Source organism: Myotis daubentonii, chromosome 8 (genome assembly GCF_963259705.1).
Source record: "Myotis daubentonii chromosome 8, mMyoDau2.1, whole genome shotgun sequence".
Lineage (NCBI taxonomy): Eukaryota > Metazoa > Chordata > Mammalia > Chiroptera > Vespertilionidae > Myotis > Myotis daubentonii.
In genome coordinates, this window is record NC_081847.1 from 38,555,012 (window position 1) to 38,571,218 (window position 16,207).

At 39.6% G+C, this 16,207-nt stretch overlaps 1 protein-coding gene and 1 pseudogene across 3 annotated transcripts in view; one reads left to right on the top strand and one right to left on the bottom strand.

Annotated features, from left to right (window-relative positions):
* Positions 1-16,207, bottom strand: part of SAMHD1 (SAM and HD domain containing deoxynucleoside triphosphate triphosphohydrolase 1) — a 64,940-nt gene that overhangs the window by 18,137 nt on the left and 30,596 nt on the right. For all 3 annotated transcript variants that reach the window (XM_059706079.1, XM_059706078.1, XM_059706080.1), the window contains 2 exons: positions 14,897-15,012; positions 516-652 (listed from right to left, as the gene is read on the bottom strand). In XM_059706079.1, the coding sequence (XP_059562062.1) occupies positions 516-652; positions 14,897-15,012 (253 nt within the window). The remainder of the gene's footprint in view (positions 1-515; positions 653-14,896; positions 15,013-16,207) is intronic.
* On the top strand, positions 4,545-6,339 carry LOC132239587 (rRNA N6-adenosine-methyltransferase ZCCHC4-like; annotated as a pseudogene).

The following is a 16,207-nucleotide window of genomic DNA, read 5'->3' on the forward strand; positions in this document are numbered from 1 at the left end:
CTGGCATTAACCTATTAGAAAAACCAGAGGCACCCAAGGAGGTATTAAAAGCAGGGTGTGGTTATCATGGTTCATGTTATTCATTTTTTGGTGAAAAGCAAAATCTTCAACATGCAGGAGAGGAAAATAGATATATAAACTGAAAAAGATAGGCACGTGCCATTGGGGAGAAACTGTGAAAGAAGTAAAGTAGTAGCAGGTCCTTAGAGTTTCAGTGAAGCTCATGGAGATTCCTTATTTTGAGGGTCCCTTTCACTTACAGGATGACAGAGTAAATTAGACTTGGCTTTGAATCCTGACTCACTACCTGTGCTTCCATAGGCAAGTTATTTAATCTCTTCCCAAGCCTCAGTTTCTTCATCTACAGGACAGACCTAAGAACAGTGTTGATGTAAATGAGAATAAATGTAAAGGGCTTAAGAACAGAATCATGGTATTGTGATAGGTTAATGGTTTTCCTCATGGAGGAAAGAGGACCTTTCAGTAATGGGAAGAGGCTTGACAACTCAACTTACCTTTGTAATTCTCCTTTTGGCTGGCTGAGTCTGACCCACATACTTATATAGATTACGGCGTTCAATTTTTTCTAAAATCTCTCGTGCAGCAGCCAATTTGGGATCAGCAGAGTGTAAAATCTCCAGAAAAATGTTATCTGCCAATTTGATGAAATTTCAGTTATATTAAAATGAAAAAACACACAAGATTTATAGACTCATATCTTGCTGTACCTCTGAAGTGATTTTGAGCAGTTTAGAAGTGTAGGCACACTATGATTATAACAATGTAAAAACATCTTTTTAAATATTTTTATTGATTTCAAAGAGGAAGAGAAATATCAATGACGAGAATCATTGATCGCTACCTCCTGCATGTCCCCTACTGGGGATCAAGCACACAACCTGGGCATGTGCCCCAATCAGGAATCGAACCCTGACCTTCTGGTTCATAGACCAATGCTCATCCACTGAGCCACATGGGCCAGGGGAAAAAAATATTTTTAAGCCTTAAATGAAAAAAACCTTTGTAAAAACATTCTCGTCAATGTCTTGAATTTGCTTCAAGGTAATCTAGTGAGTGGGAAAGGGTAGTTATGAAACAAGACTGCACTGGAGTTGATGATTTGGGGCTGGGTTATGTGTACATAGGATTATATTAATTTGTTATGTTTTGTTTAAAAAGAATGATACTTAAGGAATTACAAAATTATGTCTGAAATCTGCTTCAAAATGGTCCAGTGTTTGATGGGAGTGAAGGGATGAAGCAAAATTGTTATGTTGACAATTGTTAAAGCTAAGTGATGTAAATTTCTTTAATAAAATTTTTTAAAGTTCTATCCCATGATAAAAGTAGAAGGTGGTTTCTTTTTATTACAACTTTTAAAACAATGTTTTTATTGATTTTTAGAGAGAGAGGAAGGGAGAGATCAAAACATCGATAAGAGAGAAACATCATCTGCCCTAGCCAGTTTTGCTCAGTGGATAGAGAGTCAGCCTGCGGACTGAAGGGTGCCAGGTTCTATTCTGGTCAAGGGCACATGCCTGGGTTGCGGGCTCAATCCCCCAATGGGGGGGTGTGCAGGAGGCAGCCAATCAACGATTCTCTCTCATCAATGATGTTTCTCTCACTCCCTCTCCCTTCTTCTCTGAAATCAATAAAAATAATATTTAAAAAAATCATTTAAAAAGAGAGAGAAACATCATTGACCGGCTGCCTCCTACATGCCCCCCACTAGGGATGGAGCCCAAAACCTGGGCATGTGCCCTGACGGAATCAAATCAGCAACCTCTTGGACCCATCATGACACTTTCTACATAAGGCCATCCCACAAAGACTGGGATGCATAACAGATCTACCTAATACAAAGAAACAAATACAAAGAGACAGCTAAAATGGGGAGACAAAGAAACAACCCCTAAATGAGAAAAAAGAAGGAAGCTCTAGAAAAAGAAGTAAATGAAATGGAGACAAGCAACCTGTCAGACACAGAATTCAAAGCAATGGCTATAAAGATGTTTAAGAAACTTAGTGCGGCCGAAACCGGTTTGGCTCAGTGGATGGAGCGTCGGCCTGCGGACTGAAGGGTCCCGGGTTCGATTCCGGTCAGGGGCGTGTGCCTGGGTTGCGGGCACATCCCCAGTGGGAGATGTGCAGGAGGCAGCTGATCAATGTTTCGTTCTCATCGATGTTTCTGACTCTCTGTCTCTCTCCCTTCCTCTCTGTGAAAAATCAATGAAATGTATTGGAAAAAAAAAAAGAAAGAAAGAAACTTAGTGCAAGTCACAACAGCATGAAAAGGAAAACAGAGGCCATGATCAAGAACCAGAAAGAAATGAAGAATGATATATCTGACATCAAGAACACACTGGAAGGTAATAAAAGTAGACTGGATAAAGCAGATGGTTGCATGAAGTGACTGGAAGACAAGGTAGAAATATCTAATTAGAACAGCAAATAGAAAAAGATAGCTTAAGGGAGTTCTGGAACAACATGAAACATAACAACATTGCATTATAGTAATACCAGAAGAGGATGAGGGTGAGCAAGGAACAAAGAACCTGTTTAAAGAAATAATGACAGAAAACTTCCCCAACCTGGTGAAGAAAAATGTCACACAAATTCAGGAGGCACAGGAAGTCCCAATCAAAATGAACCCAAAGAGACCCATAATTAAGACACATCATGATTAAAATGGCAAACGTTAATGATAAAGAAAGAATCTTAAAGGCAGCAAGAGACAGAAAATTACCTACAAAGGAGTTCCCATTAGAATGTCAGCTGACTTCTCAACAGAAACACTTCTGGACAGAAGGAAGTGGCATGAAGTACTCAAAGTAATGAAAAACAAGGGCCCAAATCCAAGACTACTGTATCCAGTAAACCTATCATTTAAAATTGAAGGTGAAATAAAAAGCTTTCCAGACAGCCCTAACCGTTTTGCTCAGTGGATTGAATGCTGACCTGCAGACTGAAGGGTCCCGGGTTTGATTCCAGTCAAGAGCATGTACCTTAGTTACAGGCGCGATCCCCAGTAGGGGGCATGCAGGAGGCAACTGATCGGTGTTTCTCTCTCATCAATGCTTCTAACCTCTCTCTTCCTCTCTGTAAAAAAAAAACTTTCCAGACAAAAAAAAAGTTTAGGGAGTACATTATCACCAAACCAGCAATGCAAGAAATGTTAATGGGCTTTAAGAAAAAGAAAAGGCCCGGCCAGCGTTTCTCAGTGGTTGGGCATCGAGCTATGAACCAGGAGGTCATAGTTCCGATTCCCAGTCAGGGCACATGCCTGGGTTGCAGGCTTCATCCCCAGTAGGGGGCGTGTAGGAGGCATGTAATCAATGATTGTTTCTCATCATTAAATGTGATGAGAAACATAATATTCAAGGGATTGATGTTTCTATCTCTCTTCTTTTCCCTTCCTCTCTAAAATCAATAAAAATATATTTTTGAAGAAAAGGAGAGACAGAGGATAACAGGCATAAAGAAAATAAAATGGCAATAAATACCTATGAATAATAACCTTAAATGTAAATGGATTAAATGCTTTAATCAAAAGACATAGGGTGACTGAATAGATAAGAAGTCATGACCTATATATATGCTATCTACAAGAGACCCATCTCAGAACAAAAGATAAACATAGACTGAGAGTGAAGGGATGGAAAATATATATTCCATGTAAATGGAAAGGGAAAAAAGCTAGGGTAGCAATACTCATAGCTGACAAAATAGACTTCAAAACAAAGGCCATAATAGGAGACAAAGAAGACCACTTCATAATATTAAAGGGATTGTAAACACATATGCACCCAATATAGGAGCACCCAAGTATATAAAAAAATCTTGATGGACTTTAAAGGAGAGATTGACAGCAATACAGTAACAGCAGGGGACTTTAACACCCCACTGACATTACTGGTTAAATCTTCCAAACAAAAAGTTAACAATGAAACAGAGGCCTTAAATGACAAAGTAGGTCTAACCAATATTTATAGAACATTTCACCCCAAAGCAACAGAATATACATTCTTCTCAAGTGCACATGGAACATTCTCAAAGATAAACCACATATTAGGGCACAAAACAAATCTATACAAATTTAAGAAGATTGATATAATACCAAGCGTCTTCTCAGATCACAATGGCATGAAGTTAGAAATTAACTACAATTAAAAAAACACACACTTAAATACATGGAGGCTAAATAGCATATTATTAAACAATGAATGGGTTACCAATGAGATCAAGCAAGAAATTAAAAACTTCCTGGAAACAAATGAAAATGAATACACAACCACCCAAAACCTACAGGACACAGTGAAAGCAGTCCCGAGAGTACTACAGGCCCACCTCAAGAAATAAGAAAAAGGACTAATAAATTATCTAACCCTACAACTAAATGAATTAGAAAGAGAATAGCAAGAAAAGCCCAGAGGAAGTAGAAGGAAGGAAATAAAAAAGATCAGAGCAGAAATAAATGACATAGAGACTAAAACAAAACAAAACAAAACAGTACAGAATGAGGCTCTTGGGATGGTGGTGGGAAGATGGTGACCCTCATGGACAGACTGGGAGCCGGGGAGGGAGAGGGGAGCATGAGCAGCCTGGGCAGCTCAGGAGTGGAGGTGGTGCTTTCCTCCAATCTGCCATCCCCAGCCCCACCATCCCCGCCCCATGGTGCCCTCACGGACCCACTCTTTTGCTTGTAAAGGTGAGCCAAGGGAAAGAAGACACACAGAGGTCTTATGCCTGCTCGGCCTGTCGAGATAGAAAAGATTGTAATTTTTTTCAATGGGAAGATGAAAAGTTGTCAGGTGCTAGATTTGCTGCCCAAGAAGCTCATAACCAAAGATGTCAGCCTCCTCTCTCCCGAATGCAATGTGTGCAAAGGTATTTGAAGTTCATTGAGTTGCCATTGTGTCAGAGAAAGTTTTGTCAAAGATGTCAGCAGTTGCTCCTGCCAGATGACTAGGAGAAACATCGTGAGCACCAGGTCATGGGTGATATTTCTGTCACCCAGTTAAAAAGGCCCAGTCAGCTCCTTTCTCCGTTGGAAAAGAAGAAGACAAATGCGCAGTATTTGTTTGCTGATAGGAGCTGTCAGTTCTTTTTTTTTTTTTTTTAAATATATTTTATTGATTTTTTACAGAGAGGAAGAGAGAGAGATAGAGTTAGAAACATCGATGAGAGAGAAACATCGATCAGCTGCCTCCTGCACATTCCCCACTGGGGAAGTGCCCACAACCCAGGTACATGCCCTTGACCGGAATCGAACCCGGGACCTTTCAGTCCGCAGGCCGACGCTCTATCCACTGAGCCAAACCGGTTTCGGCAGAGCTGTCAGTTCTTGATAGACCTACTTTCTACCCTTGGGTTCAGAAGAGTGCTGTGTGTTGGAACACCGAGGTTGCATGAGCTGATCTGGTTGAAAACATCAGGTGACAAGAAGCCTAACATTAAAAGCCTTTTATTGGATACTGATTTTCGGTATTCGCAGTTTTATATGGAAGATAGCTTTTGCCATTGTAACATGTTTAACCATCACTTCTTTGATGGACAGACTGCCCTTGAAGTATGCAGAACATTTTTTACAGGAAGATAAAGGGAAGGAGTCATTATGGTGACAGACCCTCCTTTTGGTGGCTTCGTTGAACCTCTGGCTGTTACATTCAAGAAGTTAATTGCTATGTGGAAAAAAGGTCAAAGTCAAGATAAACAATCACAAAGAACTACCTATTTTCTGGATTTTTCTCTATTTTTTCTGAATCCTGAATTTGTCAGCTTTTTCCAAGCTTTCACATGCTAGATCATCAGGTAGATTATGATAATCATGTGATTCATAAACATGGAAAGACAGGTCAGAAAGTCACCTGTGCGTATTTTCACCAATATTCAACCCAACAAAATAATCCTTCCTGTGGAAGATGGGTATAGGTTTTGCCCTCTGTGTCAACGATATGTTTTTCTAGAGAATCAACACTGTGAGCACTGTAATTCATGCACATCCAAGGATGGCAGGAAATGGAACCATTGATTTCTCTGCAAAAAGTGTGTAAAGCCTTCCTGGAACCACTGTAGCATTTGCAATCACTGTGCTCTTCCCAGTCATTCTTGTGAGGGCCCTAAAGATGGCTGCTTCATTTGCGGTGAATTAAATCACAAACGCAGTACTTGTCCTAACATCTCTGCAGCTACGAAAGTTAGCAAAGCTGTCAGAAAGCAGAAGCAAAGAAAAAGTGTTAAGATGAAAATGCACACCACTAAAGGACAAGCCATGGATCATACATCTGTTACAAGGAAGAAGAAAAGGAGAGAAAGAGCCCTCAATATCTTTGCTCTTAAATGTCCAGTGACTTGAGAATAAGAAAGATTTATAGTTTAACCTTTGATGTCATTTTCTGAAAGTGCCATGCTGTACTTAAATTCTGACAGTGTCAAAGGTGTGCACCTTTCTAAGCTAGATAATAGGCAGGTGGTATTTGCTCGTTTATAGACCCCTCAGCGGTGTCTCTGGAGACCTGGTGAGTTGTTCCATCTTAGCTGGTTTACTAGCTCTGTCTCTCTGTGTCTTTTTTCTCTTTAACTCCCTTCCAATCGTATTATTTTAGCCTCTTTTATCTGAAAAGTATGTATACAGCATTCTTTTGCAGAGTTAGAAGAAAATGAAAATCTGAGGTTTTGTTTACATTACATAAGAATACGTTAATTAAGATAAATGTTTTAAATTAATGTTAAAATATTGTACAATGGCTTAAACCCCACTTGTAAAAAGAAGTACAATGTACAGTTTTTTTCAGACATAATCTGAAAATGATGGAAAGAATTTTGACAAAGGCAGTCTAAAGATATAAAGATTATAATTATGGTTACATTATTAATAAATATTTATTTTTAAGTAAAAAAAAGAAAGTACAAAAGATAAATAAATCTAAGAGCTTGCTCTTTGAAAAGATAAACAAGATAGATAAACCCCTAGCCAGACTCATCAAGAAACAGAGACAGAGGACCCAAATAAATAAAATCAGAAAAGAAAGAGGCCATAAAACAATGGACATCACAGAAACACAAAGAATTATAAGAAAATACTATGAACAACTATATGCCAACAAACTGGACAACCTGGGCAAAATGGACAAATTCCTAGAAACATATGATCTTCCAAAACTCAATCAGGAAGAATCAGAAAACCTGAGTAGGCCAATAACAACTGATGAAAAAGAAGCAGTAATTAAAAAACTCCCAGCAGCCGAGACCGGTTTGGCTCAGTGGATAGAGCGTCGGCCTGCGGACTGAAGGGTCCCAGGTTCGATTCCAGTCAAGGGCATGTACCTGGGTTGCGGACATTATCTCCAGTGGGAGATGTGCTGGAGGCAGCTGATCGATGTTTCTCTCTCATCGATGTTTCTGGCTCTCTATCTCTCTCCCTTCCTCTCTGTAAAAAATCAATAAAATATATTTAACAACAAAAAAAAAAAACTCCCAGCAAACAAGAGTCCTGGACTGGATGGATTTAGAGGTAAATTTTACCAAACATTCAGGGAAGAACTAACACCTATCCTCCTCAAATTATTACAAAAAATTCAAGAGGAAGGAACATTTCTCCAAGCTCTTTTTACAAAGCCAGCATTATCCTAATTCTAAAACCAGATAAAGACACTACAAAGAAAGAAAATTATAAGCCAATATCCCTGATGAACACAGATGCTAAAATTGTCAACAAAATATTAGCAAATCAAATCCAGCAACATATTAAAAAGATTATACACCATTTATTCCAGAGATGCAAGGCTGGTACAATAGTCGCAAATCAATAAATGTGATACATCAAATTGAAAGATAAAAACCCCATGATCATATCAATAGATGCAAAAAAAGCATTTGACAAAATCCAGCACCCTTTTTTGATAAAATCTCTCAGTAAAGTGAAAATAGAGGGATCATACTTCAATATAATAAAGGCCATCTATGATAAACCTACAGCCAACATAACACTCAATGGGCAAAAACTAAAAGCATTTCCCTTAACAACAGGAACAAGACAAGGATGTTCGCTTTCATTACTCTTGTTCAACACTAGAGGCCCAGTGCATGAAAACTCGTGCACTGGAGGGGAGGTACCTCAGCCTGGCCTGGCTCCTCTCACAGTCTGGGAGCCCTCAGGTCTGGGAGGCAACCTGGCGATCAGGGGAAGGTGATGCCCCATCACACCTCTAAAGATGGCTGCACTTCTGGCAGCACAAGCCTTGGCTGGCCCTGGTTACCTGAGCCTCAGGCAGCCCTGGGCGGCTGGGAAGCTACCAGCCGAGGCTTGCCTGTGCCTTGGGCCAGCCCTGGGCAGCTGGGCAGCCGCCATCCAAGGCTTGCCTGTGCCTCAGGCAGGCCCTGAGCAGCTGGAGGCTGAGGGGACTGGGGTCTCCAGAGGCAGGCACACAGAGCAGCCGGGCCCACCTGGGGGTGGACCTGGCCTTGCTGCGTGCCTGCCGTCCCAGCGGGGCTGAGGGGACTGGGTGCTGCCATCTTGTGGCTGTGGGCGTTGTCATCTTTGAGGGTGGGGCAGTCAATTAGCATATTCCCTCCTTATTGGCTGTGGGCGCCGCCATCTTTGAGGGTGGGGCAGTCAATTAGCATATTTCCTCCTATTGGCTGTGGGCGTCGCCATCTTTGCAATGGCATGTGGGTCATTTAGCATATTTTCTCTTTATTAGGTAGGATAGTACTTGAAGTCCTAGCCACAGCAATCACACAAGAAGAAAAGATAAAAAGCAACCAAATTGGAAAGAAGGAAATAAAACTGTCATTATTTGCAGATGACATGATATTGTACATAGAAAACCCTAAAGACTCCACCAAAAAACTATTAGACTTAATAAATGAATTCAGCAAGGTAGCAGGATACAAAATCAACATCTAAAAATAAATGTCATTTTTATACACCAATAATAAACTCTCAAAAAGAGAAAATGTTAAAAAAAATCACATTTACCATTGCAACAAAAAATAATGATACCTAAGAATAAACTTAACTAAGGAGGTAAAAGACGTGTACTTGGAAAATTATAGGACATTGAAAAAAGATATAGAGGAAAATATAAACAAATGGAAGCGTATACCATGCTCATGGATTAGAAAAATTAACATCATTAAAATATCTATACTACCCAAAGCAATCCCTATTAAACGCAATCCCTATTAAAATACCAATGACAGCCCTAAGCGGTTTGGCTCAGTGGATAGAGCGTCGGCCTGCGGACTCAAGGGTCCCAGGTTCGATTCCGGTCAAGGGCATGGACCTTGGTTGCGGGCACATACCCGGTAGGGGGTGTGCAGTAGGTAGCTGATCGATGTTTCTCTCTTATCGATGTTTCTAACTCTCTATCCCTCTCCCTTCCTCTCTGTAAAAAAATCAATAAAATATATTTTAAAAAAATACCAATGACATACTTCACAGAGCTAGAACAACTACTCCAAAAATTTATATGGAACCATAAAAGACCCCAAATAGCTGCAGCAATTTTGAGAAAGAAGAACGAAGTAGGAGGGATAACAATACTGGCTATCAAACTATTCTATAAAGCCATTATAACCAAAACAGCCTGACACTGGCACAAGAATAGGCAGATAGACCAATGGATCAGAACAGAGACTCCAGAAATTGACCAACACCTTTATTGTCAATTAACATTTGACAAAGGAGGCAAGAATATACAATGGTGTAAAAGATAGTCTCTTCAACAAATGGTGCTGGGAAAACTGGACAGACACGTGCAAGAAGATAAAATTAGACCACCAACTTACACCATATACAAGGATAAACTCAAGATGGATAACAGACTTAAATGTAAGGTATGAAACCATAAAATCTTAGAGGAGAACATAGGCAGTAAAATCTCAGACATCTCACATAGCAATCTGTTTACAGACACATTTCCTAGGGCAAAGGAAACTAAGGAGAAACTAAACAAATAGGATTACATCAAAATAGGAAGCTTCTGCACAGCAAAAGAAACCACCATCAAAATGAAAAGGGAACCCACTCTATGGGAGAACATATTTGCCAATGATGCATCTGATAAGGAATTAATATCCAAAATATATAAAGTTCTCATACAACTCAACAAATGGAAGACAAAAAATCCAATTAAAAAAGTGGGCAGAAGACCTGAATAGACATTTCTCCAAAGAGGACATAAAAATGGTCAAGAGACATATGAAAAAATGCTCAGTCACTTATCATTAGAGAAATGTAAATTAAAACCACAATGAGGTATCACCTTACACTGATCAGAATGGCTATCATCAAAAAATCAACAAACAACAAGTGCTGGCGAGGATGTGGAGAAAAGGGAACACTAGTCCACTGCTGGTGGGAATGCAGATTGGTGCAGCCACTATGAAAAACAATATGGAGTTTCCTGAAAAAATAAAAAATGGAACTTCCATTTGACCTAGCAATCCCACTACTGGGAATATATCCTAAAACCCCCAAAACACCAATCAGAAAGAATATATGCACCCCTATGTTCATAGCAGCATTATTTATAATAGCTAAGATTTGGAAACAGCCCCAAGTGTCCATCAATAGATGAAGGGATAAAAAAGCTATAGGACATTTACACTATGGAATACTATGCAGCTGTAAAAAAGAGGGATCTCTTACCCTTTGAAACAGCATGGATGGACCTGGAAAATATTATGCTAAGTGAAATAAGCCAATATGAGAAAGACAAATATCACATGATATCAATTATTTGTGGAATCTAATGAACAAAATGAATTGACCAACAAAATAAGACCTGAAGCATGGAGGCATGGAACAGACTGACATACCTTGATGTGGGGTGCGGGGGACGAGAAGACATAAGCCAAAGAACTTATATATCATAGCCCATGGACACGGGCAATAGGGTAATGAAGACCTGGGGGGTGGGTAGAAGCTGGGAGGAGGGATGTAAAGGGAACAGGGAAATGAGAGATACTCGTAATACTACCAAAAATAAAAAATGCATTAAGAAATAAATAAAGTTATTATTGATAAAAAAAATTAAAATGAAACAAAGCATCACCTGCTTCATTATGAACAAAAGTTAAAAATAAATATCCCCAGGTTGCTCAACTGTTTCATAATCTCTTCTTTTATTCCTATCAATATAACAAAGGAAGACTAATTTATCTACTATAATGTTATTAAAACAAAACATAGAAACAATTTAGTTATATATTATTCTCTGTAACTGTATCTTCAATCCAGCCTAGATTAATTAACAATCAAGAAACAAACTCATCACATTATAAACCTTAAATATTGATATACACAGTGTTCTCAGTATAAAAATACATTTAATATGGAGAATCACTATTTTACTTCTAAATTTTGATTGTTATGATTGGAAAATGACTAAAAAGTTATAAGTGTCAGAGGAACCCTATGAATTGAACTATGTGTGTATTTTTAAAGAACAACATATACTTTTTTGAATTAAGTTTTTTCTATATTCTGTTCCTTTGAATTATATTTATTAAAATGTAGGGTAAATCTACCAAATTCAATAATAAAAATCTGGGCTTATAGGACAACCAAGATGGCAGCATAGGTAAACACCTGAACTTGCAGCCGGGTACAACCACATTAAAACTACAACTAAAAGACCAAACGAATAGCATCCAGAACCACGGGAAGGCTGGCTGAGTGGAAATTCTACAACTAGAAGGAAAGAGAAAAGTGCATTGAGTCCAGCAGGAGGTGGAAGTGTGGAGGTACGGAGGCACGCGTGAAAGGGGCTGGCAGCGGGGTACAGTTGTTGTCCTTTTCAACTGGGAGGGAGATACGAGCTCCCAACTGCTCTGAAATCCAGTTCTGGGCGAGAATCTGTGGACCCAGACTCACACAGAGAGAAACTGTACTGTCTCGCATCGGGCAGAACATGAGAGGGGCTTTCTCGCAGAGGTGCTTGCAGCGTCCATTGTTCTTGCACTGGGCAGAGGGACTTAGAGACCCAGGGACTTATCGGGGGAGGGCCAATGGCAACCATTGCTGTTTACACTGCCCCTCGACTCCCTGAGACCACGCCCCACCCAATTTACAACCCCACCCAAGCTGTGGGCAGAGACTTTTGCATAATAATAGCCTGGCCTTTTCCCCGCCTAAAAACCTGTCAAACTGCAGGTGGGTCAGAGAAACCCAGAGCTTTCAAAAGGCCTAAGGCTCATCAGCAGCCTGCATTACTTCACAGCTACACCCCATCTAGGCACCTCCAAACCCCAAACAAAGAAGAGGAATCTGCAGATCTCTCTGTAGCTCCTGCTGGGTAGCCTCAGGAAGTGTGTGGCTTTGCACCCCCTTGGAGATCCAAGAGCCAGTCTACCCAGTGGTCAGAGTGAGACCATCCAGATTACAACTCTTCACATCCATAAGAGACACACTCGGGGCAGACTCAGTGAGCGGCGCCAAAGCCCCACTGAAGCAAGTCCTGCTCCATGAGGGTGTCTCCAGCACAGAAGTTCTCCCATTGTAGACACAACTAGTCCTCACAGCCAACTTACCTGGAGGTCAATTCCTCCCAGTGATACCTACAACAATCAAGGCTTAACTACAAGACTGTGCACACAGCCCACAAAAAGGTGCACCAAGAGTGTCCACCTCAGGAAATTAGGGAGGCTGAGCCACTGGGCCCTATAGAACACCTAGCACAGAAAGCCACTCTATCAACACAGGGAAGCAGCCAAAATGCGGAGACAAAGAAACAGGTCACAAATGACAGAAATCGAGGAAAGCAAACTACTGGATATAGAGTTCAAAACCAGTTATAAGGCTACTCAAGAATCTTCAAGAAACTGCCAAGAAATATAGTGACACCCTCAAGGATATGAAAAAGGACCAACTAGAAATTAAGCATACACTGACTAAAATAAAGAATAATATACAGAGATCCAACAGAAGACTAGAGGATCCCAAGAATCAAGTCAAAGATTTGAAATACGAAGAAGCAAAAAACAACCAACCAGAAAAGCAAAAGGAAAAAAGAATACAAAAATATGAAGATAGCGCAAGGAGCCTCTGGGAAGACTTCAAGTGTTCCAGCATCTGAATTATAGGGGTGCCAGAAGAAGAGAGAAAGCAAGATATTGAAAACCTATTTGAAGAAATAATGACAGAAAACTTCCCCTACCTGGTGAAAGAAATAGACTTACAAGTCCAGGAAGCATAGAGAACCCCAAACAAGAGGAATCCAAAGAGGATCACACCAAGACACATCATAATTAAAATGCCAAGGGCAAAACACAAAGAGAGAATATTAAAAGCAGCAAGAGAAAAACAGTTAGTTACCTACAAGGGAGTACCCATACGACTGTCAGCTGATTTCTCAACAGAAACTATGCAGGCCAGAAGGGAGTGGCAAGAAATATTCAAAGTGATTAATAGCAAGCACCTACAACCAAGATTACTCTACCCAGCAAAGTTATCATTTAGAATTGAAGGTCATAAAAAGAGCTTCACAGATAAGAAAAAGCTAAAGGAGTTCATCCCCGCCAAACCAGTATTATATGAAATGCTGAAGGGTATTCTTTAAGAAGAGGAAGAAGAAGAAAAAGGTAAAGATAAAAAATATGAACAACAAAGTGACAATAAATATATATCTATCAACAAGGGAATCTAAAAGCCAAGTGAATAAAAAATCTGACGAACAGAATAAATTGGTGAATAGAATAAAATCAGGGGCATAGAAAGGGAGTGGACTGACAATTCTTGGGGGGAAGGGAGTGTGGGGGGTGCGGGAAGAGTCTGGCCAAAAATCATACACCTATGGACGAGGATGGGGGTGGGGGGGGAGGGGGTAAGGGCAGGGGCTGGGGTGGGAACCGGGTGGACAGGAGCTATGGGGGGAAAAAGAGGAACAACTGTAATAATCTGAACAATAAAGATTTATTTTTTTAAAAATTTGGGGGCTTATATTTTGTATATCTCTCCCCCACCCACCCCTGACCTCCCTGACCATTACATTTTCCTAGTAATTGGTTTTTATTGTATTTTTACAAAAGTATGAAGCTGTGAGGGGTTGGAAATGAAGAATGTTTGAGAGAAACTGGTTTAGGTTTCACTCTGGCAGTGTGCTACAGAAAGAATCTAGCAGCAATAGAGCAGCAGTAGCACCCCAAACAGAAAACTAATATAGAGTGATCTTGGCTGTGTGCCTTGGACTGCTCAGCTTCTGTTGTTTTGCTCATTTGCAGAACCTCCAGCCATCCTACTGATTCTGTAAGTTATATGATTGCTATCTCATTTTATTTTTAGTTAAACAGAGTCAGTTTCATGATTTGCAACTCAGAACTCTGGCTGGTATATACTTTTTGGTCTGCTTCTTTTGCTCTACGGATCTTTTTTTTTTTTTTCAGTCTACACTTTAACACATGAAAGAACCAGTTGTGACACCTTCACTCTCTTCCTCCCACCCTAAGCTGCAGATTTTGTTTTTGCTAAGTATGCAGAAATGTTCTTGGCATACTGTGTTTTGCAACAAAAATAATGCTGAAAGGGTGAATCCGTTTTTTATCATTTGTCTGATATTATTAGTCCAGCTACATTATAATCATAAATATTGAGTTCTTATATGCCACGTACCATTCTAAGTGCTATGCATTATTTAAGCATCACAACAAAAGTATACATTAGGTATCATTACTCCTATTTTATAGAAGGGGAAAGTATGGTTCAGAGACATTAAATAACTTTTATCAAGGTTATCTTGTTAGTACAAAGCAGAGATAAAACTCATATCCAAAAGTATTAAATCACTTAAGAAGCTAAATCCATTGGAATGTTTGAAAAAGAACCCATTTGCAATCCAGGGACAGCATATATTTTATCTGTGATGGACCATCTATGTTACCTTCTAGTTCTTACCTGTCAGCTTAGTGAAGGCTTCCATGTCATCAATTGCTGTAGAAATATGATATTTTTTTCCTTCAGTGCCTGTAATCTCTATGTAGGGGTCCGCTTTGAGGAAAGCATCTGTAATCCTAAAGATTGTTTAATAAAAATTTATGCTTATGAGAAAATTTAAATATGTACTTTAGGCCTTGCTTAAAGTTAAAAAAATCTTTCTACTTTAGGAAAATAAAATCTTGAGACATGATGTTTTAAAGACACCTGTTACTCAATCATACTAAATAAGTGCATTGTTACTTGTGGGCTATTGTGTTTACTGTGTTTTAGGTATATAGCAGAGCTTTAGATCCACTGTCTGAGTTAATCTTTCTAACAGTAATATAGATATGAGTAATTAGCCTTAATTTTACAGATACAGAAATTAAGTAAATGTTTATTTTACCAAGTTAGAAAGAAGAAGCAAAAAACACCCAACCAGAAAAGCAAAAGGAAAAAAGAATACAAAAATATGAAGATAGCGCAAGGAGCCTCTGGGACAACTTCAAGCGTTCCAGCATCTGAATTATAGGGGTGCCAGAAGACAGAGAGCAGCCCAAGACACACAGCCAAGATCACTCTATATTAGTTTTCTGTTTGGGGTGCTACTGCTGCTCTATTGCTGCTAGATTCTTTCTGTAGCACACTGCCAGAGTGAAACCTAAACCAGTTTCTCTCAAACATTCTTCATTTCCAACCCCTCACAGCTTCATACTTTTGTAAAAATACAATAAAAGTGCTATTGTATTTAAAAGCAGCAAGAGAAAAACAGTTACCTACAAGGGAGTACCCATACGACTGTCAGCTGATTTCTCAACAGAAATCATGCAGTAAACATTTCTAGTAGTAAAATAAAATGTTTATTTTACCAAGTTATTTTACCAAGGTTCAAGTACCAGGCTTTGAACCTTGATCTCTTTGACTCTCCAAATTAAAAATGAACTAGCCAAAACCGGTTTGGCTCAGTGGATAGAGCGTCGGCTTGTGGACTGAAGGGTCCCAGGTTCGATTCCGGTCAAGGGCATGTACCTGGGTTGTGGGCACATCCCCAGTAGGAGATGTGCAGGAGGCAGCTGATCGATGTTTCTCTCTCATCGATGTTTCTAACTCTCTATCTCTCTCCCTTCCTCTCTGTAAAAAATCAATAAAATATATTTAAAAAATAAATAAATAAATAAATAAATAAATAAATAAAAAATAAAAATGAACTAACCCCTGGCCCGTGTGGCTCAGTTGGTTGGAGCGTCGTCCCATGCACCAAAGGGTCACAGGTTCAATTACAGGGTCAGG